General features: G+C 37.4%; 1 protein-coding gene across 11 annotated transcripts in view; it reads left to right on the plus strand.

Moving 5' to 3' along the window:
* The window catches only part of DNAH5 (dynein axonemal heavy chain 5), a 385,840-nt gene that overhangs the window by 159,951 nt on the left and 202,259 nt on the right, over nt 1-23,630 (plus strand). For all 11 annotated transcript variants that reach the window (XM_078365928.1, XM_078365933.1, XM_078365935.1 and 8 more), the window contains 11 exons: nt 1,745-1,890; nt 6,329-6,494; nt 7,190-7,429; nt 8,978-9,168; nt 9,256-9,343; nt 12,357-12,490; nt 17,411-17,612; nt 18,174-18,409; nt 21,231-21,449; nt 22,939-23,001; nt 23,316-23,554. In XM_078365928.1, the coding sequence (XP_078222054.1) occupies nt 1,745-1,890; nt 6,329-6,494; nt 7,190-7,429; nt 8,978-9,168; nt 9,256-9,343; nt 12,357-12,490; nt 17,411-17,612; nt 18,174-18,409; nt 21,231-21,449; nt 22,939-23,001; nt 23,316-23,554 (1,924 nt within the window). The remainder of the gene's footprint in view (nt 1-1,744; nt 1,891-6,328; nt 6,495-7,189; nt 7,430-8,977; nt 9,169-9,255; nt 9,344-12,356; nt 12,491-17,410; nt 17,613-18,173; nt 18,410-21,230; nt 21,450-22,938; nt 23,002-23,315; nt 23,555-23,630) is intronic.

Consider the following 23,630-nt stretch of genomic DNA (forward strand, 5'->3'; position numbering starts at 1 on the left):
TGCATGTTCTTCACATGTACCCCAAAACCTAAAATGCAATTAAAAAAAGAGTTATCATAATCAAATTAGAACAGGCTACCAAGGTAGACTTTAGTAATATCCTTCCTTTAGATGTTAGTATTAGAGTAACAATTTGGATGTTTATTAGAATGTTAGCTCGAGACAAGGAACTAGTTTCTAGAGAAACTTATTGTTTTTGTTTTCTATTGTGTTTTTCTTTTTGTAATTTAAGGAACTAAAATAGAGGAAAGATGAAATTTCTTTGAGAGAAACTATGTAAAATCTCGAGAGCAGTTGGGTTTTTATTGGATTAGTGAGCCAATCCTTCTACTTATAGATGGTCATCTGCATCACGCATTTCTGAGAGTATGGATAATCTGGGCCACCCTCCACATGACATCATCCTTCACTTGATCACATCACCGTCCCTTTTGCCATATAAGATAACATCCACAGGAGATTAGGATGTGGACCTCCTTGGAGGCTACTTTTTTCAGCTTTAATGCAGATGTCCTTAAAGATGAATAAGCAGTCAGATAGAGAATTTTATTGTGCACACATACTTAAATGAAAGTGTTGGCTCTCTTTTAGTATTGAATCAATTTACCAGGAAGAACTAGTTGGAATCTTGAGTAGCATCTTTAATAATTATCTTGGAAAAATAGAAAACTTTTAGGCTTTTATTCTTTTTTAAAAAACCTTTATTTATTATACTTTAAGTTCTGGGGTACCTATGCAGATCATGCAGGTTTGTTACATGGGTATACATGTGCCATGGTGGTGGTTTTCTGCATCCGTCACTCTGTCATCTACCTTAGGTATTTCTCTCTTTAGGAAATAAAGGTATTTGTTTAAGGAAATGTTTACATCTCTGATACATCATTGGTATGCAACGTTGACTTTTCTGTATTCAATTTCAGTTTTATTTCCCAGGAGAAAGGTGTGTTAGAAAAAGAGAAATTTTACTGTATGGCATCTGTATTTCCCTTAGGTGGCTATCCATTAGTAATCATTCCCACTTTTGATATGCCGTTTTTGTTAGTTTGCTTCAGAGCTGGCCTTTGCATCCATTGAACTTAACATTTAATATTACTTCAGCACAACTAAAAAAAATGTAACCTATGATATTTACAGTGAAAGAGAAATTAGAGAACTTTTACTTCAGTAAAATTTGTTGAATACTTGTGGAATAGGCACTGGGTTAAATGTTGATGTAAGGATAAAACATATGAATTCTAAAGAAGATAAGACACATGGGCAGACAATATGGTATCCATGGAGATGGAAGGATGCTCCATCTGTGGTTTTACAGGAGGAGGGACCACTTGAATGCCCACAGATTTACCACGGGGCCTCTGTGGGAGAAACGCTTGAGCGGTGTCTTCAAGTATACGTGAGAGTTAGGTAGGCAGGAACTGGGAAACTGGTTATGGAGAAGGAACAATGGCCCCAGGAAATAAAACAAAAGGAAATTGGCTAAAATTCCCTAAGGGGTATTGATAAAATATGTAAAAACTTCATAATAAGAATTATCATAATCAAATTAGAACAGGCTACGAAGGTAGACTTTCTGCTTACAAAGTATCAGCATTAGAGTGTTAGTAATTTGGGTATTTTATTAGGGACAACCAAGTGTGAAACAGTGGGAGTCCAGGGGACATAAGTAACTGAGAATCTTTAAAGCTGATTTTAATCAAGTGTGGATTTTTTAAAAAACAAAATCACTTTTTGTTTTTTCCTGCAGAGGACCTGGAGTTGCTCCTTGACAGGGTCAATGATTTGATTGAGTTCCGCATTGATGCCATTCTAGGAGAAATGGGCAGCACGCCTCTTTGTCAGCTTCCCCAGGAGGGGCCACTTACCTGTGAAGAGTTTCTCCAAATGACAAAGGTTATTAGAAGCTTGATTTTTTTTTGTTTAAAGTTTTTTGGTGACTCATTTTCCTATAAAGGTCACTTTTTTGAAGTTTAAATTAGATTTGTTTCTCTACTTGCAATGCTCTGTGATAGATGTGATTCAAACATGGAATCTACTGACAGTAATTTGCCAATGAAGAGAAATATATTTCAGCAGTCACTTAGCTGTGAGGAGCAAATCATTTCAGATCAGTAGTAGAGAAATTGACATAGAACACACTTTGAATTTTTCCATTTTTTTATGAAGACTAGAAAACCTTGGAGACGCGCTTCTCATGAGCTAGGGTTAATTAACAAAGCAATTGTTTTGAACAGCTTCTAGACAAAATTTCTTTAAACATTTCTGTTGAGGGGTATTTCCCAAACTAGTATTCTATAGCACAAATTCTGGAGCCATTGCTGGGAATCCTGAGAGAGGCAGGGAGTGAGTGCAAACTGCTTAAAGACTGTACTTACAGATCCACTACATATTAACATATTAAGATAAAGGCCCTCAGAAGATCCCCATTTAACTTTTTGTAGCTCATTACTTCTCCAACACATGTGCAAATGGGACGTTTTCTTCCCTGTGCCAGCAGCACTCCATGAAGCGTCCCTTCAGGAACATCCAGTGGGCATCCTGAGGATAAGGACTCCTCAGTCATGACTTCAGTATGGTGTGTAGGGGTCCTCAAGACCACGCCCACTAGGAGGACTCACGGAACTCAGCACTGCCCTGACATAGTTAAGAGATGCAGCTGGATCATAAGGAACAAAAACTGGCGGTGTCTGGGGAGACCCTGTCCAGGCTTCCTCATGCTTTCTCCCTCCTGGGAGGGCTCACACGGAGCTCACTGTCCCCTCTGTGCAATGTTTCTGTCCAGGGAAGCCTATGAGAGACTCAGGGCCCATGGTTCTTACTGGATCTGGTCACTCACTCTGCTTAGCACGGACCAGAATTCCAGACTCCCAGAAGGAAGCGGGGGTTCAGCATCAACTGCATTGTTTGCACAAGCAGTTTAGGCACAACAAACTATCTTTATCAGAGGGGCAACAGGGGGAACCCTGCTGAAAGCCAAGCTTCCAGATGCCAGCCAAAGGACCACCTCCGTCTCCCGAGCAGGACCTCCTAAGGAGAGCAGTCTCAGGCCTATTGTGTTCACCCTTTTCTGCGTATATGGCAGGTTATATTAAGTCATTCTATACTCAAAACCTGCTGTCTACATTTTAGAAATTCCTAGTCCTTCCTCCTCACACTCACTAACTGTGGGTACACCTAACCACCCCCTTGTTCTTTGTGATCGTTTAAAAAACGATCTCTTCCTCTGAGAAATCACTTGCCTCCCTGGTTTTACTCTTACCCCTTTTCTGATGATTGTTTTATTAAAAATACATTTGTTTTAAATGTAAAAGAAAGTTTTAGAATATTTTAAAAATGGAAAAAAGCATTTTAATCAATCATACCACCATTGTAATATTAATGCGTTTTAAGCTTTTTCATAAAGTTGTGATCTATACTCCACATATAACAGGTTTTGAATAGTGCTTTTTTTCTCCTAGTTAACACTTCCTCACAAAATGTTCCTCATGTGGCTACATAGTTTTCATAGGCAGCCTTTTAATCGTGCCTTCAGAATATTCTATTGATTTGATACACTGTAATTTACTTGCCAGTTTCTTATTGCTGAACCTTAAGATGGCTTCCAAAGTTTTGATATTTTGCCAAGAGCTGCAATGAATATATGCATGTATAATGTATTTTCCTCTTTAATATTATTCCCTCCCCCAAAATAAAATTATTGTGTCAGAGAGTATGGCCTTATTGGATGGCTCTTGGTATTGGTAGCCAAATTGCTTCTCAAAAGGATGTTATCAACTTACAGTGCCACCAGCAATACAATAGAACCAACTTCACTACCTTCCAACAAACACTGTTTACTACTTTTAGTTTAAGTAGCAAAATCATGGAACCCAATTTGAATTTGCTTTGTTGATTACCAGCATAGGTATTAATAAATCATTTATCTTGAATTTGTTTACTTCTCATAATTCAATTATAGAGAGAAACGAAAAGGATGATGAAGAAAAGCAGTACCTGACAGCGAGTTGTGATTTTATGTCCATTGTCAGTGATGACTTCTGTGATTAGATTTGAAGGGAGGAAGTGAGAGTCTAAGCCATGTGAACATTTTAGGGGCAGCACATTCCAGGCAGAGAGAATAGCATGTGCAAAGGCCCTGAGGTGGAAGCATGTTGTTGTAGCTGGAGAAGGGTGTTGAGTTGAAGTACACTGGGTGTTCATATGCTCAGGTGGAAAATCAGTAGAGAGGAAGAAAGGGGTAGGCTTGGTTTGTGAGGAAGCCAGAGAAGCTGTGATTCAGAACTCAGGTTGTGGAGTTAGCCCTGAATAAAAGGAGAATGATTGAATTCACTGAAACAGGAGGAAGAGGGGCTTATGATAGAAGCCAATTTGTCTTCTACATGGGGACAGTGGGACTTGTTTGAGTCCCCTTGTCATGACCTTGGTTTGCTTTGTGCTGTAGAAATCAAGGTCATTTTTTGAGTATCATGAGGAGGGATAGTGTCATGATTTGAGGACACGGATTTGAAGACACAGCTATTATGTACTTGGTAGAGGGAAGTGGTTATAGTCATGTAGATGATTCCTAAGTAGCATTTGAGGCCAGGTTGAGGTTGGGTACCATGAATTCTCAGGGCCAAGCATCTGCATCAGCATGACCTATGTGTGCCGATAGAGAGGGTAGGTCACTGGTTCATCTGGGTTGGGCTTCTCCTGGGTGGGGCAGTGGAAGGTTGAGAGAGTGATGGAGCAAAGAATATTAGCAAAACAAAGGTTAAAGTGTGAAATCATGTTAGGAGAGGGCATGAACCAGGGAGTAAGGGTTAAGAGACCTGGAGTAGATGTGGAGTCTGGTGGGTTCTTGGTTTGCCAAAGCTGTAGCATCATAGGGATGAGGAAATGGTGGGGCTCCATGCTGATTATTCAAGGAGGATACCACTCGAGATTCAAAGACAGGCCCTTTTGGTGAGTTTCAGCTTTTGGGTGTCATCATGGAGGTTAGTTGACATGAAGCAGGATAAGTGGAGGCAGCATCTTTCATTTATTTTGTTTGTCTTAGGGAATATTTTAATGAGTCTATTTATTACTTATTTTTTCTCATTGTGTTTATATTATGCTTTGTTAATTTCTATGCTGTTTACATTTTTATGATTATGCCTTCTCACAGAGAGAAAGAGTTAAGGGATGTAAACAACATTGCTAGAACTATATTAGTCTTTGAGAGGTTATCAATTCCATCTTCTAGAACCAAATATAAAGGAATTTTATTATTTCAAACAGGTGTCTGTTACTGAGAGGACTGAGAGAACTGCTGGAAAGTTAATTGAGGATTCCCTGTGAGAGCTGGCCCTGAAAATGGGCACCACATGTGTGTTTCTCTCCAAAGTTAGAGTCAGAGGACTTAAGATTCACACTTCAAAAATCATTAGCATTCTCTCAGAGAACTGAGGAGTTAGTTTACATAAAATGAGATGAATAACCTTTGGAAATATTTAGGCCCTGTGGTTGTTTGTGATTTTCCAACCAATAATAATAACGAGTGCTTCTTGTGTGCTTACTTTATGCTCTTTAGTGTTTTACATGGGTTTATTTTATGGAATACTTGCAAAAACTATGGTGAGTTCTGCCATCATCCCACCATTATACATATGCGGGAATTGAAACTGAGAAGGATTTTCAGGATCAAGCAGAGCAAGGATTTGAATCCTAGTTTCAAGCTATAGAAGTGTATAATGCTGGAAGTTGGAATGGAGCTGGACACTGCCCAACTGACAGTCTATTATTTCATGGGCTTACTTTCCAACTAGGTGGTAAACCACTGATTCTGTCTGTACCATCCATCTCTAATTATCTGTCTACCTAATCTCCTACAGAAGTGATCACCATGCCCCAAATCTCACTTTAGTTTATATTTATTAAATCCGTTCTTGAGAAATGTACAATATAGTTAGAGGGGTAGGTAGTATTTTTGAAATTAATGAGGAGATGACTATGGTTTTCTGGCAAAGACAAGGAGAGAAAGAAGGGTGGCTGGATCTAATTTATGTGCTATGAAGGATCTGATTTACATGATGGGAAGAAACGCTGCTGGTGGCTTTTGGAGGTATTTTCTCTATTGCTGGAGAAGTGCCTCTAATTTTGGTCCATCTACACTGCTCCACTTTGTGCCCTTGTCCTTAACACATTCCTTTACAGGACCCCTGGCCTGTGCTGGAGTGAAGGATGTGGCTAAGCCTCACTGGGGCTAAAGTCTCACCTGGAGGCTGAGCCACAGCATTGCTGTCACTGCTTCTGTGCTCTTAAGAGCTAGATAAACAATATGCCACTGTGCTATCTCTTTTTTTGTTGTTAGGATCTTTGTGTAAATGGTGCACAAATACTGCATTTTAAAAGCTCATTAGTGGAGGAGGCAGTCAATGAGCTTGTAAATATGTTGCTGGATGTGGAAGTTTTATCTAAAGAAGATAGTGAAAAAATATCCAATGAGAATAGTGTGACTTCTAAAAATGAAAGTTCAGGTAAGAGATGGGATAATGAAAGGGTCTTGTTTCTCTGTGACATTTACTGAAAACTAAAATGGAATGTTCTACATAGCTATTAATTTCTACTTCTATAAACATCCTCCCAACTTTCTAATGATATGTACAAATCTGAAATTATGACCCTGAGCATATTGTAGTGGCTCTATGTTGTTAATTCCCACGACTTTTGGTTAAACTGCAAACATGTACTTTGCATTGGCCCTTGTTAGCTTTCTTTACATTTGTATGTGGATGGGTGTTTTATTTTAACTTATCATTACAGTTGGATGGATTATTGATTGGAATTCCCCTCAGAGAGCAAACATTTTGCAGGGCAGAGGAGACCACTGAGATGTGAAGAAGGGAAATTATCCTCCTGAAGTTTTAGGGCCATTGGTGGGAGGTAGCACCAGAGCCCAGACCAGTGGGGGCTAGTGTAGCTTTCTCAGCCATAGTTCCTGCCTCTCTTGTTGGCTGTTTTCTCATATTGAGAAGGAGATGCTTCCATCAATCCATCTGGTTCCTGATTTCCTTCTTACCTTTTGATGTGCTCACTTCCTAAGAAGTGTGATGTTTAAGTGATATTAAACCGCCTGTAATTTATCCTTTAATTGCAGTAGATGATTCTATCTATCTGTCTGTCTGTCTGTATAGGCATCCATCTAACTTATCTCTTTTTCATCTTGTATCAGCAAAAAGAGATGAAGGAAATTTAGACACCTTGACATCATCCATCAGTGCTAGGGCTGATGCCCTGCTTTTGACAACAGTCTCAAGGAAAAAGAAAGAAACTGAGATGTTAGGGGAAGAAGCCCGCGAGTTGCTCTCTCATTTCAACCATCAGAACATGGATGCTCTTCTGAAAGTTACAAGGAATACACTAGAGGCCATTCGCAAACGCATTCATTCCTCTCATACAATTAACTTCCGGGGTAATAATCTCATGTGGTTTGCCTAGTGGATGATCAGGCATAGTTGCTGGTTTGTGTGTGTGAGCGCACACACACGTACATTCCTGTTAAATTTAAATAATTAAAAAGTAGCCACCATTTATATAATGCCTTCTTGTAACATTAAACATTATGAACTTTGGTCATTCCAACAATTCTATTAAGTAGATACTATCATTACTCTCAGATTAAATCGGAGAACTGGAGCACAGCACAGGGAGGTGAAATAGTTTGCTTAAGCTTTTGTTAATAACATGAAAACTGGTAGTATGTTTAGTCTTTTTGTAATAAGATGAAAATATATAAAATTATTTTAATTGGTGAAAGAAAAAAGTACATGCATTAAAAGAAGTTATAGTTACATGGCAAAGATTCTTTCATTGTTAAATAATTAGGTTTGTCAGCCAGTCTTACAAAATGGAAACATCTTACTAATGTCACATTCATCAAAGGTTATATATTAGTATTTTACTATTTTTACATTAATTTAGTATTTTCTAGCTGCTTTCCTCATTTTCAGTATCATCATCTTTTCCTCAGCACAGTTCAGAAATAGGTGTTGTATTTCCCAGGTGGGCCACAAAAATCTGTCAAATCTAGAGGCATCTTGAAATTAAATTTTAAGTTAAAAATGGTAAAAAAACAAATAATAGTAATTAATGAAAACTGAAATAATAGGATGATAAAATACTTTTACGTATCTGGAATATTGGAATTTAAAGGAAAGCATCTTTATTATTAAATTAAACATGGGTAAATAAAAGTAGAAACTCTGGAATTGTTTTTTTGTTTGTTTGGTGCTTATTATGTTTTACTTTATTCAAGATGAAGGATAGTTCTTTTCTTTGAGACAGGGTTATTATTAGAACTTAATAAATGTTGGCTGATAGGCTAAATATTAAATCACAGTTATTTTCCAGCTCTTATATTATAGATATTTGCAACTATGTAAAGTGATTTATGATACACATACATGTCTATATCTACATACCTATACCCATGTTCAACCTTATAAGCGCCTTCAATATGAATGGCAAATTACTCTTTATTTCTTTTCCATTTTTGGATTTCCAAGTTTGGATTTTACACACCATGGTAGGAAGGGCCTATTTTTACCCTAAATTCCAAAGTGGCTATTTGTTCTAACTTTGGCTTATTCTGATAGTCTTATTTTTCATTCCTGGTTTACTTAAGCTACATTTAACTAATTTGTTGGTATCCTGTTATTTAGAAGAATCATCTTTAATATTTTAGAGAAGTGTTTATAATTAAGCCTGATCCCACACAGCGGGTTGTCTTTATGGAGGGTATTCCAAGAAGTTGTAAACAGCAGAATATGCATTGGGTTCCCCTGACCTGCTCTGTTATATTGAACAAAACTAGATTCTCCATTAGTTTTAATTGACTCATTCATTCAAAAGATATTTCACCGATTTTATACCTATTATATATTGTTTTAATTTTTATAGTTGAAGCAAATCTTGTTTTAAACTAAAAATGTGAATTCTTCCTTGTTTTGGGTTCATTCAGACAGTAGCAGTGCCTCTAACATAAAGCAGAACAGTCTGCCCATTTTCCGGGCAAGGGTCACTCTGGCCATTCCCAACATCATCATGGCCCCTGCCCTGGAAGATGTACAGCAGACCCTGAACAAAGCTGTGGAGTATATCATCAGTGTCCCGAAGGGGATTGGACAGTGGAGCAGCGAACTGAGGTCTAAGGTGGGTATGGGGTGCAGAAACGGTTTCATATGGAAACTACTTCTTTTATACATGGACAGAGCTGAATAATATCCTTTTACATTGTAGAAAAAGATACAAGAAAGAAAAATGGCTGCTTTGCAGAGTAATGAAGACAGTGATTCTGATGTTGAAACGGGAGAAAATGAACTTCAAGGTAAATGTTCTTTTAGTTTTTTAAAAGAGGCATTGTAAATCAACATTAATTGAGTTTAAATGTTTTTTAACCCCTCCATGTAATTCTCAATTTATTTTAGATCAGAATATTAATCTGTGACAAAGTATTAAGGTGCACATATTTTAACATCATCATTTTACTTGACTTCTGTTGATGTGGTGAATCACATTTATGGATTTGCATATATTGAACCAATCTTGCATCCAGGGGATAAATTTCACTTAATCATGGTGAATGATCTTTTAAATGCACTGTTGAATATAGTTTGCTAGAATTTTGTTGAGGATTTTTGTATTTATGTCCATCAGTGATATTGGCCTGTAGTTTTTTGAAATTGTAGCATCTGTGTCTAGCTTTGGTATCAGGGTAATGCTGGCCTTGTAAAATGAGTTTGGAAGTATTCCCTTCTCTTTGATTTTTTAAAAAGCTAGAGAAATATTGGTATCAGTTCTTTAAATGTTTGGTAGAATTTAGCTGTGCAACCATCTGGTGCTAGGCTTTTTTTTTTGATGGTAGACTTTAAATTACTGATTTGATCTTTTTTCTTGCTATTGTTCTGTTCAGATTTTCCACTTCTTGATTCCATCTTGGTAGGTTATATGTTTCTACGAATTTATTTATTTCTTCTAGGTCGGCACAAAATTGTTCTTAGCATTCTCATAATAATTTGTATTTTTGTATTATCAGTCGTAATAGCTCTTATTTCATTCATGATTTTATCTACTTGTCTTCTTTTTTACTTTGTCTAGCTAAGGGTTTGTCAATTTTATGTAGCTTTTCAAAAAACCAATTTTTTTATTTCATTCATCTTTTTATTGTTTTTTCTAGTCTCCATTTCATTTGTTTATGCTCTGATCTTTACTTCCTCCCTTCTGCTAACTTTGGGCTTGTTCTTCTTTCTCTAGTTCTTTGAGTTGTAATGTTAGGTTATGTATTTGAGAGAGCTACCTAGATCATTAAAGAGGCAATCTCTAGGTAGGAGCCGTAGAAGTTATGGCACTTGATGCATATCCTACCACCTTCCAGAAAGGATAGGTAGGCCTAGAGTTATCACTAGCTGAGCCAGAGGGAAGACTCATGAAGGGCTGAGCTCTGGCTTCAGCTGCTGGAGGGCTCCTGTTTCTTTGCCTCATTAGCTCCCTGATGGACAGTGTTTAGAAGCCAGACCATCAAATAGCCACTCACACTCAAGGGTGTGCCAGAAGCCCCTTCCAGAAAGAAAATGGAACATTTTGATCCTTTTCTTTTGCATTCCTCTGAGGGGGTATATCCCCTGGTAGTATTTCCATGTCTATTTAAAACTACCTTTCTGCTTGAGTAGGGATAGTGGCATGAGGCTATGGGTCAAAAAACTGTTGGGTACTGTGGTCACTATCTGGGTGATGATACCATTTGTACACCAAGCCCCAGTAACATGCAATTTACCCATGGAACAAGCCTTCATGTCTATCCCCTAAACCTAAAAATTGAGAAAATTAAAAATAAATAAAAACAAAAAAAAACCAACTACCTTTCTGTTTTGTTATCTAGGGAAATTTGCATATGCCTAATGCCTTTTGTTCAAGTAGCTAAGAGATTTAGGATTGAGTCCTTTGGGAGGTGGCTGCAAAAATTGGGTCATTCAATGCATAGCATTAACCCCATCTAGACAGAAGCAGAAGGCTGTGTTTTTAAAGCCCCTTCTCTGCACTGCTCCTGGGGGATAAAGCCTGTTGAAGTGCTTGTGTGCTCACATTAAATGGCCACTTCTTCCTGTGGTCCAGAGAGACACACAATGCCAGTCCCCTCTGCTCCCAGAGATAGGAGTATTAGCATATAGTCCCTTGGGTGGAAGCTGTAAATGTTGGGGCACTAGATGTGAGGGAGAAACAAGAGGCCATGATTTTAAAGCCCCATCTTTGCATAACTTCCACAGAATGAAGCCTCTGTAAGTGCTTCATGCCTGTGTAAAGACATCACCTTTCCTTGTGGTCTAGAGAGACTCTCGTGTCTCTCTAAGAGCCAAGCCATAGGGAACCTTAATAGTTACGGTGACCCAAGTGAACCTTAAGAGTCATAGTGATACAAAGCCTTGTCTCTGCAGAGAAAAGCTTTGCGTTGCCCATCCCTTTCCCAATTCTATGGTTCAGTCTCCAGGGCAGGATTCTTGTCCAAGTGTGTCTCCACTTTTCCTGCCCATTTGGTGTGGATGTGTTTTTGGTTATAACGTAAGTAGGAGGCTCTCCATGGGTCTCTGACTTTCTCTCAGATGGAATTCATCTGAGAATAGATGTGTACTTGGTGTGTCTGTGGGTGGAGAGCCAGGGCCTTCTTTTTCAGCCGTGTTGCTGACTTCACTCTTCTCAGTCCCCAGATTTTTTAACTTTTTTGGCCAAGCACTTATTTGCCCCAACTAATATCATTTGCTTCAGGCAGCTGTGAAGTGAAGTAATTTTTGCTGATAGTCTTTTGACAAATGCTAGGGGGATAGGACTTTTTTTTTTTTTCCCTCAGGGAGTTCTGAGTCAGGTCAAATAAAAATAAACTAGTTGAACAAGGCTTTTCCAGGGTGCTCCCAGATGGCTCAAAGATTGAGAATTCTGTGGAGTTCCCCAGGAGCTCCAAGCCCAGGCTGGCCCTTCCAGGGACTGCTAAGTTACTGGTGGATTTTTTTTTTTCCCTTCGGCTATAATGGTTGCAAGGCTGCTGGGCTACCCCATAGCCAGAGAGTGGCAATGAGACTAGAGTGAGTTAAAACACCACAAAACTTGCTGTTGTTACCAAGATTCAGCACTGATCTTGAGTAAATACTTTTGGGATTATTGTAAGCTTTGATTAATTTACAGAGTCCTGAAAAGTTGACATTGATAAGTCTTTCCATTATTTTCGTTCTTTTTATAAAGGAGAAGATTTTCAGAAGTCCTTGCTTTCCTATTACAGAAATATCCTCATTTTCTAAAAGTATATTCTTGTGCTAGTAATGTACACTTTCCTCTTCTTTTTTTCCTTTTAGATACCTTGGAGATAGCATCTATAAATTTACCCATTCCTGTGCAAACCAAGAACTATTATAAGAGTGTTTCTGAAAACAAAGAGATTGTAAAATTAGTTTCTGTGCTTAGCACAATTATCAACTCCACCAAAAAGGTATGTCAAGAGGGTCCGGCAGCAGGGTCTTCTCAACAGGCACCTGTGTGAAGGTGAACATCACAAGGTTGTCCTGTCTGCAGCCTGGCTCTCACCCACTGCACTTTCAGGGAGCAACTAATGGCATCTGGTATGTGCTCAGCAAATGTTTGTCTAACTGAAGAACTTTCGTTCTAGATTGCAAGGTGAAATAAAATTATTCCTACTCTCATACTGTGTTTTGTTTAATGCCTTTAACATCTTCTTTTAATACAAATGAATCTAACTTTAAAAAAATTGAATATGTTCCAAACCATAAGTCAGACTGTTGTTAGAAATCACCTTCAAAGAACCAGTGATACTAACAATACTTGAAATAGAACAAGGTTTGTAGTCATTTTGTCATCTTTGAGTAGTCAGGCAAATGTTGTAAAATAGCAGAGAAAAATTTCTTTATACTGCCACGATGAAACTGAGAATAAAGAAGAGATTAGTACTATCAATACAAACTGGCATTGTATTGTACTGGACATGAATGTAGATTCAAGGGAAATTTTCTTTCAGCATAAGCTCCGCTCAACTTCCCCTTTTTTGTTATGCAAATCATTTTCAGACAAAAAGATATAAAATCTTGAAGTCATTTTTTATTTATTTTTTTTAATCTTCTAATTCACATGGCCAGTAAGACTTGTTGACTCTTAAATAATGTTTCCCTGTGTCCAAGGAATAGTGGTTGCTCAATAGATACATGTTTTCTATTACTCAGTTTTGATACAATGAGTTATGTTAGTTTGAAAGCACTCTGAAAGGCTACCATTGCTGTAACATTGTGAGGAAACACTAAGTTTAGTTTTAATGTGTTCCCAAGGGAACTGGAAATCTTTTTGCATTTGTGCTCTTTCAATTTTCCTTTCTTAATAAATTGGAGGTCCTGTATTTAATTTTCCCCTAGGATAGCATACGTATAACTCAGCAAATATTTATCTAGTACTTAGATTATTAGGCTCTATACTAAATGATATATACTAAATCATCCATGATAACAATAAACATTCAGAAATATTTCCGAGTGTCTCAGTGTTCCTTGAAAATAAAATAAAATAAAATAAAATAAAATAAAATAAATCAACGGTAAGGTTCACTAGTTTCTCTAGCATGAACCACTATTATGAAAATCTAAGAGAAAGAAATCATAGTTAAAATTAACATACAGTGCTGGCAATTAAATGCTTATCTGTCACTTTTTTTTTTTTTTTTTTGAGAGGAGTTTTACTCTTGTTGCCCAGGCTGGAGTGCAATGGCACAATCTCGGCTCATTGCAACCTTCGCCACCCAGGTTCAAGTGATTCTCATGTCTCCGCCTCCTGAGTAGCTGGAATTACAGGCATGCACCACCATGCTCGGCTGATTTTATATTTTTAGTAGAGACAGATTTTATATTTTTATCATGTTGGTCAGGCTGGCCTCGAACTCCTGACCTCAGATGATCTGCCTGCCTTGGCCTCCCAAAGTGCTGGGATTGCAGGCGTGAGCCACCGCACCTGGCCTCTGTGTCAGTTTTATTGCTTGCTTTTACATTATATGAAGGAAATGCTCAGATATTAGTCTGCCTTAAAATAGTAAAAAAGGTTGGCATTTATAACAACTTGAAGAACATATTCCAGATTTATAGGATAGCTGAATTGTTTCTGGGAGAATATATGTACACTTAGTCATAGTACTAGATATAGCCAGCCCTCCACAGCCATAGACCTATCTGAATGATTCTGCTTCAACCACAGAAAATCCTGTTGATTCCTACCCCTTTTCTGTTGCTATAGCTAATTGAATTAGGATGTAAATCCAACCTGCTTTTAGCACACCCATAGGTTGGCCATCAACTTACAACACAACCTGACTTGAAAAGAGACTGGTTGTGGCTGTCATGCCTGTAATCCCAGCACTCTGAGAGGCCACAGTGGGTGGATAACATGAGGCCAGGAGTTTGAGACCAGCCTGGTCAACATGGTGAAACTCTGTCTCTACTAAAACCACAAAAATCGAACAGGCATGGTGACACATGTCTGTAATCCCAGCTACTCGTGAGGCTGAGGCACAAGAATAGCCAGAACCCAGGAGGCGGAGGTTACAGTGAGCTGAGATGGTGCCACTGTACTCTTGCCCGAGTTAGACTCTGTCTCAAAAAAGAAAAAGAAAAAGAAGAAAAGAAACGACAAGCTGGACCAAACAATCAAAATCACCTTGGTAACAAAATCAGAACAACTCTACATATGTAGTTCATCTAATTTTCCTATTGAGGTCATTTTCCTTTTGAGGTCTAGGTTACCTCCATGTGAAAAAGTTCTAATTTAATAAAGACAGACACTTTAATATAAAAGAATAGCCTCCAATGTATTTAGTTAAGATATATTCTTAATATTATAAGCTCTTGAATGTTGAGAAAGCTCAGAATTCTGGAACTCCTGCCCATTTCTGGGAATCTTCAATAATCTGTAATTCATTCTTCAAAGCATCATACATATATGGATATGTCTACGTGCTGTTGCAATGCATTGTTGGTATGCATGTCAATACTTCAGCTCATACAAATGAATTATTTGTGGCTGGGACAGGCAGTGATAGGTTTAACAGTCTGCATTCTAGTGGATGGGAAGTATTAACATCCATTAAACCTGAGGGACATTTTAGCTCTATTTGGGGCGTGTGGAACTACTTCTTGGTTTGGTGCAGATTGGTGCAATTTCCTTAAATTAATCAGACCATTTAGAATCCTGTAATGCTCAATTATTTCAAATAATTGCATTTGTATTCTGTGTCAGCTAAATTTGTTTTTCATGCAGATATAACTCTGAAATTATAATATAAGCCACTGGAAAAACTTGATTCACAAAGGAATTAGAAATGAAGAGGCACATTTTTTTGGCCAGGTGTCATGGATTACGTTTGTAATCTCAGCACTTTGGGAGGCTGAGATGAGAGGATCACCTGAAGCCAGGAATTTGAGACCAGCCTGGGTGACACAGTGAGATCTTGTCTCTACAACATATAAATAAATAAGAGACAAAATTTTAATTATTTGTAGTTGATATAGTTATCTACCAAGTAAATCCAAGAGACTAATCTGAAAAAGAAATTGTGGCCTAACGAGTTAAATTAGTCATCAATGGAAAGATAATTATATGAATTTTTTGTAGAATACAATAAACGTGTTCCTGAAAACGTCCTGTTTTGTGAAGTTGCATATTTAATATTAAATAATAGGGATTATGAGAAAAATAAGATTGAGGCAGACACACAAAATCCAAAGTAGTAAGAAAGCAGTAGCAATCATAGTAAAATACTCACACATTTAATAACACTATGGGGATTACAGAACTTTACTATAAAAGACGAAAGAAGCTTGGCAGAAGTGGGAAAGGAACAGTTGAGGTTGTGGAGGTATAGAAGCAAAGATAAACTATACAAAAGTCAGGCCAAACTCTGCAAAAAACATTCTCTTTTTGTTGTTGTTCTTTCTGCTTTGATTGGCATTTATTTATCTATTTTTATTTGTATAAATTTATGGGATACATGTGCAATTGTGTTACATGCATAGATTACATAATGGTCAAGTCTGGGATTTTAGGGTATCCATCACCCAAATAATGTACATTGTACCTATTTGCCAATTTCTCATCAACCTCCCTTCTGAGGTTGATGAGGAATCTGACTGTTCTGAGTCTGTTATCTATCATTCTGCTCTCTATGTCCATGTGAATACATTTATTTTAGTACTAACTTATGAGTGAGATCAATATGCAAAGAACATTCTTAAGACAAGTGGTAACCAAATCAGTCCAAATGGAAGAAGTGATGGAGGGGGCGTGGCACACTGGACTGTACTCCCCTATAGCTTGCTGTTTTAGCTGGTATAAAGCAGTACATTTGTTTTGCTGGAAAAATAGTGTTTGAAAACATGAGCGCTGCATTATATCAACACAATCTCCTATTTGCCAATTGCCAGCGAGTCATTTCATCTTTACAAAGGCATACTTGGTAGCAAACTAGACTGTTCATTTAAAAATACATTTTAAAAAATGTATATGCCATTCATAGCCAATTGTAACAATAGTGGAAAGATCTTGTTTACAATGACAACATCATTGCAAAATACCTAAAAACATGTGTAATAAGAAGTATCTGGGGTCTCTATGAAGATTACCCTAAAACTTAAAAAGGAAGTTTTAAAAAAGGTGACAAGATATGGAAACGTACTACGTTCCTGGTTGGTAAGATGTAGTATTATTCCAATGTCAATTCTTGTTATGTGAATTTATACATTTTATGTGATTCCAGGCAGTCTCTCAGCAGAGTGATGCTGGCTATGTTCTGTTTATCCTTCATGTCCCTAAGAGCTAATCTCCATTCCCTCCACCTGTCTGACTTTAGGCAACATGTCAGTAGATTCCCATTGAGGCTTGCATTGGGTTCAGTCAATGAAGACTCTTGGTGGAGATCTGAGGGGCAGGGGGAAAGAAGGGAATAACCTGGGAGTATGTTTTCCATAGTATCCTCCCCGTAAATCCAAGAGGCTATTAGTGTGACCTTAAGCTGTGGCTTTTGACCTAAGGTCCAGCTCCAGTCAAAAGGCCCCTATAATACACAGGATCGTCAAGGATTCTCTTCCAGTTTCTAGAAACTGCTCCTCTCTCTTTTGCCCCTCTCCCTTTTCTCCATTCCCTTTTGGTTAGGGATGACAGTGAAACTGTTACTAGCCGTGGGCTACCGTCCACACTATTGTGTATAGTCCCAGTCCTTTGGGATTTCCAGATAATCACATGGTTCCCTAAGCATTTTAATAAATTCATAGAAACCACCAGCAGTTGGCAAATATTCACTTATATCATTGTGCCGTTTCAGCTTCTTCCTTCTTAACATAAATCTGTTGTCGTTTGCTTCCAGGAGGTTCTCACATCCATGGATTGCTTCAAACGCTACAATCACATTTGGCAAAAGGAGAAAGAAGAAGCCATTAAGACATTTATTACGCAGAGCCCCTTGCTTTCTGAATTTGAGTCCCAGATTCTCTATTTCCAAAACCTAGAGCAGGAAATTAATGCTGAGCCTGAATATATCTGTGTAGGTTCCATTGCTCTGTACACAGGTTGGTTTATTTTCTTACATATAGCCATATAAATTAGACAGTATTATTTTGTCTTTTTACCTAGATTAGTATTCCAGAGAATTCTACCTGTCTTAAAGATTGACTTTATGGGCCTCAAGATTTGAGATCAGTTTGTAGATTTTTAAAAAATTTCCTGCTGCGTAATTATTGATTCTGGATTATTTTGAACACTTTGTTGCTAAACCTTGAAAATAAAGGTTAGGTCAGAGAAGGGAGATGTCTATTATATTCTGAATTAAAATTTACCCTTTATTTAACAAATAACAATAACAAACAATTTAGGCTGATCCCAGAGGTTCTGATATGTGCTTTTTAAAAAAAGCATTTTGAAATGTGTATTGGATTGTTGTAAAAATAAACTTTATAAAATGAACGAATATATAATCACTAGGAAAAATTGTGATTTTTTCCAGTTCAATTTTTTATGGGTTAGAAGGCTGTAAGCTGCAAAGCATTTACTGTTGGAGAATAGTGACACTTCGACTTTTCATACCGATTCAAGTTTTTAAAATTGAACTGTAGACATTTGGGTTTTTACAGCTGACTTGAAGTTTTCCCTGACTGCTGAGACAAAGGCCTGGATGGTTATCATTGGACGCCACTGTAACAAAAAATACCGGAGTGAGATGGAAAACATTTTTATGCTTATTGAAGAATTCAATAAGAAACTAAATCGCCCAATTAAGGATGTAGATGATATTCGGGTTGCAATGGCAACACTGAAAGAAATAAGGGAGCAGCAAATCTCCATTGACTTTCAAGTAGGACCTATCGAGGTGACTAATGATCATTTGTTCATTATAGAAATATTTCTACATGTTGGAGGCTATTAGCTGAAATATTGACTGGGTCTGGAGTGAAGTTACTAAACAGGTGCTAAACCAAGACAATAATTTCAATATTGTTGATGATACCGAAGCCCTATAGGGTGCCTTCCATAGGCCAGTTCTCTCCTTCATGTATGACAAGTTCCTTCAGAGCAGATCCTGAGATAAAGATTTTTGCGTAAGTGATTTATTGATGTGTGCTCAGTAGAGAAGGGGAGTGAGGGAACCTGGAAACAGGGTCAAAGAAGTTAGGGACTTTTATCAGTGTTGCACTTCACTTTTATTAGTATACCATAAGGATGAGAAGCCAATCAGTTACGGACTAACTTCAGCCTGATCCCATGGGCGGCCTACACCATAAGTTGAGTTGGGCCCTCCTTCATGCAAAGGAGACTACCCTTTGTTCTCCTAAGCCAGTGGAAAATGGGCCATAACCTCCCCATGAGAAGGCTCACATTCAGCTGAGGAAAATCGTCCAGAGAAGGGGACAGCTGCAGTTCTTAAAGCCAGCACTCTCAGTAGTCGGGGATGGGAATAGCAGATGGGGAACTAACAGTGTTCACATAGGCGTTAACTCATTGCATCCTTACTATGGCTGCTACTTATCACGCAAGGAAACCGAGGGTCAAAGAAGTTAGGGACTTTTATCAGTGTTGCACTGCACTTTTATTTGTATACCATATCATACTATCTTTTCCAGATGAAAATGCCTTTTTTTTTGCAGTGAAGTCTGCTTTTATTGACTTATCAGTTATAATATTATCAACATATATAGTATAATTTAAGCAATGGCAAAAAAAAAGGCAGTTGATTACAAGCAGATACCTTGAATAGATTCACTTGAGTAAACATCATCTCTTTCTAAGGAGTCTCCTTGGAAATCTCATGTTAAGCCAACAACAAAATCAGTCTTAGCAACAGCCTTTAAAAAAAACACACTACGTTTCCCCTAATTAAAAAATAGCATTGTAGAAAAATTAGAAAACACAAAACAAATGTCTAAAATAAAATTTCAAAATTACCATAATCTTATCAATCAAGTTTGTACCAAGATGTTGGTATATTTCTTTCCAGCTTCTTTTCATGTCTGTATATGTGTGTGCAATTTTGAATTACATTTTTATTAATCTTGTAACACTTATATTATCATTATAAATGACATGAGTGTGAATTATTAATATTAATAACTTTTCATCATCAGAATTGTTCGTGCATGTCTTTAAATCTTATTTGACACTCATGATTGTTGACAAAAACCCAAGAGTGGAGACATTAAGGAAAAGCACTTCTCAGCCATGGAGGCTCTGTGGGGTCGGGGGCTAGTGTTATCCTCAAGATGAAAATGTCTTATCAGAAGTGGCTGACTATATTTACTAGTCAATTATACTAGTATAACTGTAGCATTAAAAAAACTCCAGTTGTAAAACCATCATCTTTTCATCACACCATAATCGGAATGTGTGGACTTATACTCTGGTGGTCCACATTAGACTCTAGTCCCCTATTTTCTGCATCCCTGTTTGAATTTTGAAAAATTTTCACATTACCATGAAAATGGTACAGACCACTACACATTTTCACTTCTGCAATGTTGGGCCAGGGGGATCACATGGTCTGTCCTGCTTTCCTTGGCTTGAAACATCAAGGCAAAGAGACCTTTCTTTGTGCAGGATCTGGGGAGATCCTCAAGTCTGAAGAGGAGGTACGGTAACTGACAACCCTGTTTTCTCCCACCTGGGCATTAAGAACAAAAGTAGAATCAAGTAGACAAGATCCAAACATCATCTTTATGCCTGATGGAAGTTATTTGGAAGACATGATTGAGTATATTACTTCAGTTATTTTCCTCCCCTCCCTACCCCCAAACACACACAAACACACACACACACACGCACACACACACACACATTATAAGCTAGTGGATACTAAATCCCAGGATTGTGATACTTCCTCATCCATCAGAGGCAGTGTTGGAAAGCTGTAGGTCTTTGTGTTACCCTGATCAGTTTATGGCACTGAGGTGCAGACCACAGGCATGCCTCACTGGAGAGAGAGGGAAGAGAGAGAAAGGCACTGGGCTATGCTTGCTCAAATGAACAATTTTTTTCCCCCAAATCAACAATCAGGCACTCATTCCACCTCTATGGGGAGGAGTAATGGTGGGAGAAGAGACAAGGATATTAGAGAAAATTCTTTCTTATCAAAACCAAACTTAGCCTCATTTTAATCTTTTAGCAAAGAAAGCTGTCCAGGATCTTACATGCTGAAGGTAGTGATTTGGCCCAGGCTCTGATTCAAGAACACTCTTTTGTGTCTTACTATTGGAACCTCTTATCAATCAAGTGAAATGAAGCAGAGTAAAAACCCTGATTTATTTTGTTATTCTAATATTAGAAGTTAAATTATTTCATGTTTTTCATTGACTTGATGTAATTGGGTTGTCATCAAATACAATTTGGGGGCCTAAGTAAAAATATCTTTTATTTGTCTAATGGTTTATGGTTTTCAAAATCCATTTAAAATGATGTTTTCAATACTCTCAAAGATCCTGTGAAGCAGCCAAAAGATTTTCTCATTTTATAGATGAGGAAACTGAACCTGAATGACTCAGTTTATCAGTTAACCTCTTAAAGCTTAAAGTAGAATAATTAGAACTGTTAGGTAATTTCACTATTTTGCTGGTATTTTCCATTATTATCATTTAATACATGATTGTGTGTAGATTTATGCATCTGACTGGCCAAAACTAAGCTTTTTCTCTTTTTTATAGGAATCTTATGCCCTGCTTAACAGATATGGACTTCTGATAGCAAAGGAAGAGATAGACAAAGTTGATACACTGCACTATGCTTGGGAGAAGCTGTTGGCACGTGCTGGTGAAGTCCAGAATGAATTAGTCTCACTACAGCCCAGATTTAAGAAAGAGCTTACTAGTGCTGTGGAGGTATTCCTCCAAGACTGTCACCAGTTTTATCTGAACTATGATTTGGTATGTCTCTGGCTTTCTCTGTATGCATTTTTGGGGATTAGTGAATAGAGCATGCAAAATTTAGTTGTCTAAAAATTATGGGTAAAATTCTAAGAAATGTCCCAGGAATTTCCAAGGAATGGGATTTTTATTTTCCTGAGAGAAAAACATTTTCTTTTCACAATTCTTTCCCCTTAGAGTTTGTATTAGTCTGTTTTGACACTGCTATAAAGAACTGCTCGAGACTGGGTAATTTATGAAGGAAAGACGTTTAATTGACTTACAGTTCAGCATGGCTGGGGAGGCCTTGGGAAACTTGCAAACATGGCAGAAGGTGAAGAGGAAGCGAGGCACCTTCGTCACAAGGCGGCAGGAAGAAGTGCTGAGCAAAGGGGGAAGAGCTCCTTATAAAACCATCAGATCTCATGAGAACTCACTCACTATTCAGAGACCAGCATAGGGGAAACTGCTCTAAAGATTCAGTTACCTCCACCTAGTTTCTCCCTTGAGACTTGGGGATTATGGGGATTACAATTCAAGATGAGATTTGGGTGGGGACAGAAAGCCTAACCAAATCAGGGTTCATACAGGATAATTTCAACAGAAAATGATAAATTTAAAAGTGCTAACTTTAAAGTGTTAACACTGTATAATTTGGTCAGTTACTAAAGTTGTTTGGTAGCATTCTAAATTTGTGTCGAAAAGTACTATTCACATGTAGTTATAATGTCCTCCTTTCCACGGCAGTCCTTGGTTCCACAAATATAGAGCACAGGAAGTGCTGGGCGCTGTCCTTGGTTCTGACTAAACAGTAGTGGATAAGACAGATGGAGCCCTGCCTCCATGGAGTCCATATTTTAATTACCCATATATGTTTAGGTTCTGAATCTTCTAATGTGAATATGCTGGGTAATGAGACCCTTCTCCAGGTGAATATAATGTGCAGAAGAAGGGAAATATATAGAGTTTAGGGTAAAAGTTCTACCTATTAACTAGTAGCACAATAAACCACAAAATTAATAGTGTTAGAAGATTGAGTCCATGTACCAACTCCATGGATGAAGAAGCACAGAAATTCACATGTTCAGGGTTTTCTAATGTAGAAAATCTGACTGGAATGTTAAGATTATAGGCCACCTTACAAGTGGGTGTTAGAATTTTAAAAATTTATGAGTTATATGATATTAGCATTTAGTTCAAAAGCAGGCTTTATATGTGCTTCTTATAGAATAGCCATTGACTTCTCTTTGCTTGTGTTACCTAAGAAATGAGTAATGCATATTTTTATCCTTAAAAGTTTCTTGACAAAAGGAAGTTATGGCATTAATTTGGCTTTTTTAGACTGGAAAAATATTTCCAATTGAATCTTTGTGAGGACCTTTTTTTCTAATAAATAAAAACTAAGTTTCTTATCATGCATGAAACCTAACTTTAATATTTAAATATTCCGAGTTCATGAAATTTACATACAAACAATTTGTTCTACATATTTTTTTAACTTTTTGTTCAGAATGGTCCAATGGCTAGTGACTTGAAGCCCCAGGAAGCCAGTGACAGGCTTATCATGTTTCAGGTAATCTTTTTAGTTTTTATGACTTTCTAAACAATAAAATCTTGTTGTGTTTTAAACACATGTGTATTTTCTTCTTTTTAAGATATAGAGCCCTATTGTGGAACAATGTATGTACTTGCATTAAAAATAAGATTTTATAGGATTACAATTAGAAGTGGTTTCTGTGGATTAATTATTCCTACTTAGTATTCCCATTTACATGTGCCCAGAGATAATACATCACTGGCTTACTTGTTTGCCAGTCTTATATTTTCATTTGCATGTTTGTTCATGTATAAATCATTTTGACGAGTTTTCACTTGTGTTTTTATTAGAATCAATTTGATAATATCTATCGGAAATACATCACTTATACTGGAGGAGAGGAGCTTTTAGGCCTGCCAGTTACACAGTATCCTCAGCTTCTTGAAATAAAGAAGCAACTAAATCTTCTACAGAAAATATACACTCTGTACAACAGTGTCATCGAGACTGTAAATAGTTACTATGATATTCTTTGGTCAGAGGTGAATGTTGAAAAAATCAACAATGAACTCTTAGAATTCCAGAACAGGTAAGAAATTAAATGTTTAGCATTAAATTTACTTCCATTTAATGCTAAATTGAATTCAGCGATTAAACTTCAAATG

This window comes from Callithrix jacchus, chromosome 2 (assembly GCF_049354715.1).
Source record: "Callithrix jacchus isolate 240 chromosome 2, calJac240_pri, whole genome shotgun sequence".
NCBI lineage: Eukaryota > Metazoa > Chordata > Mammalia > Primates > Cebidae > Callithrix > Callithrix jacchus.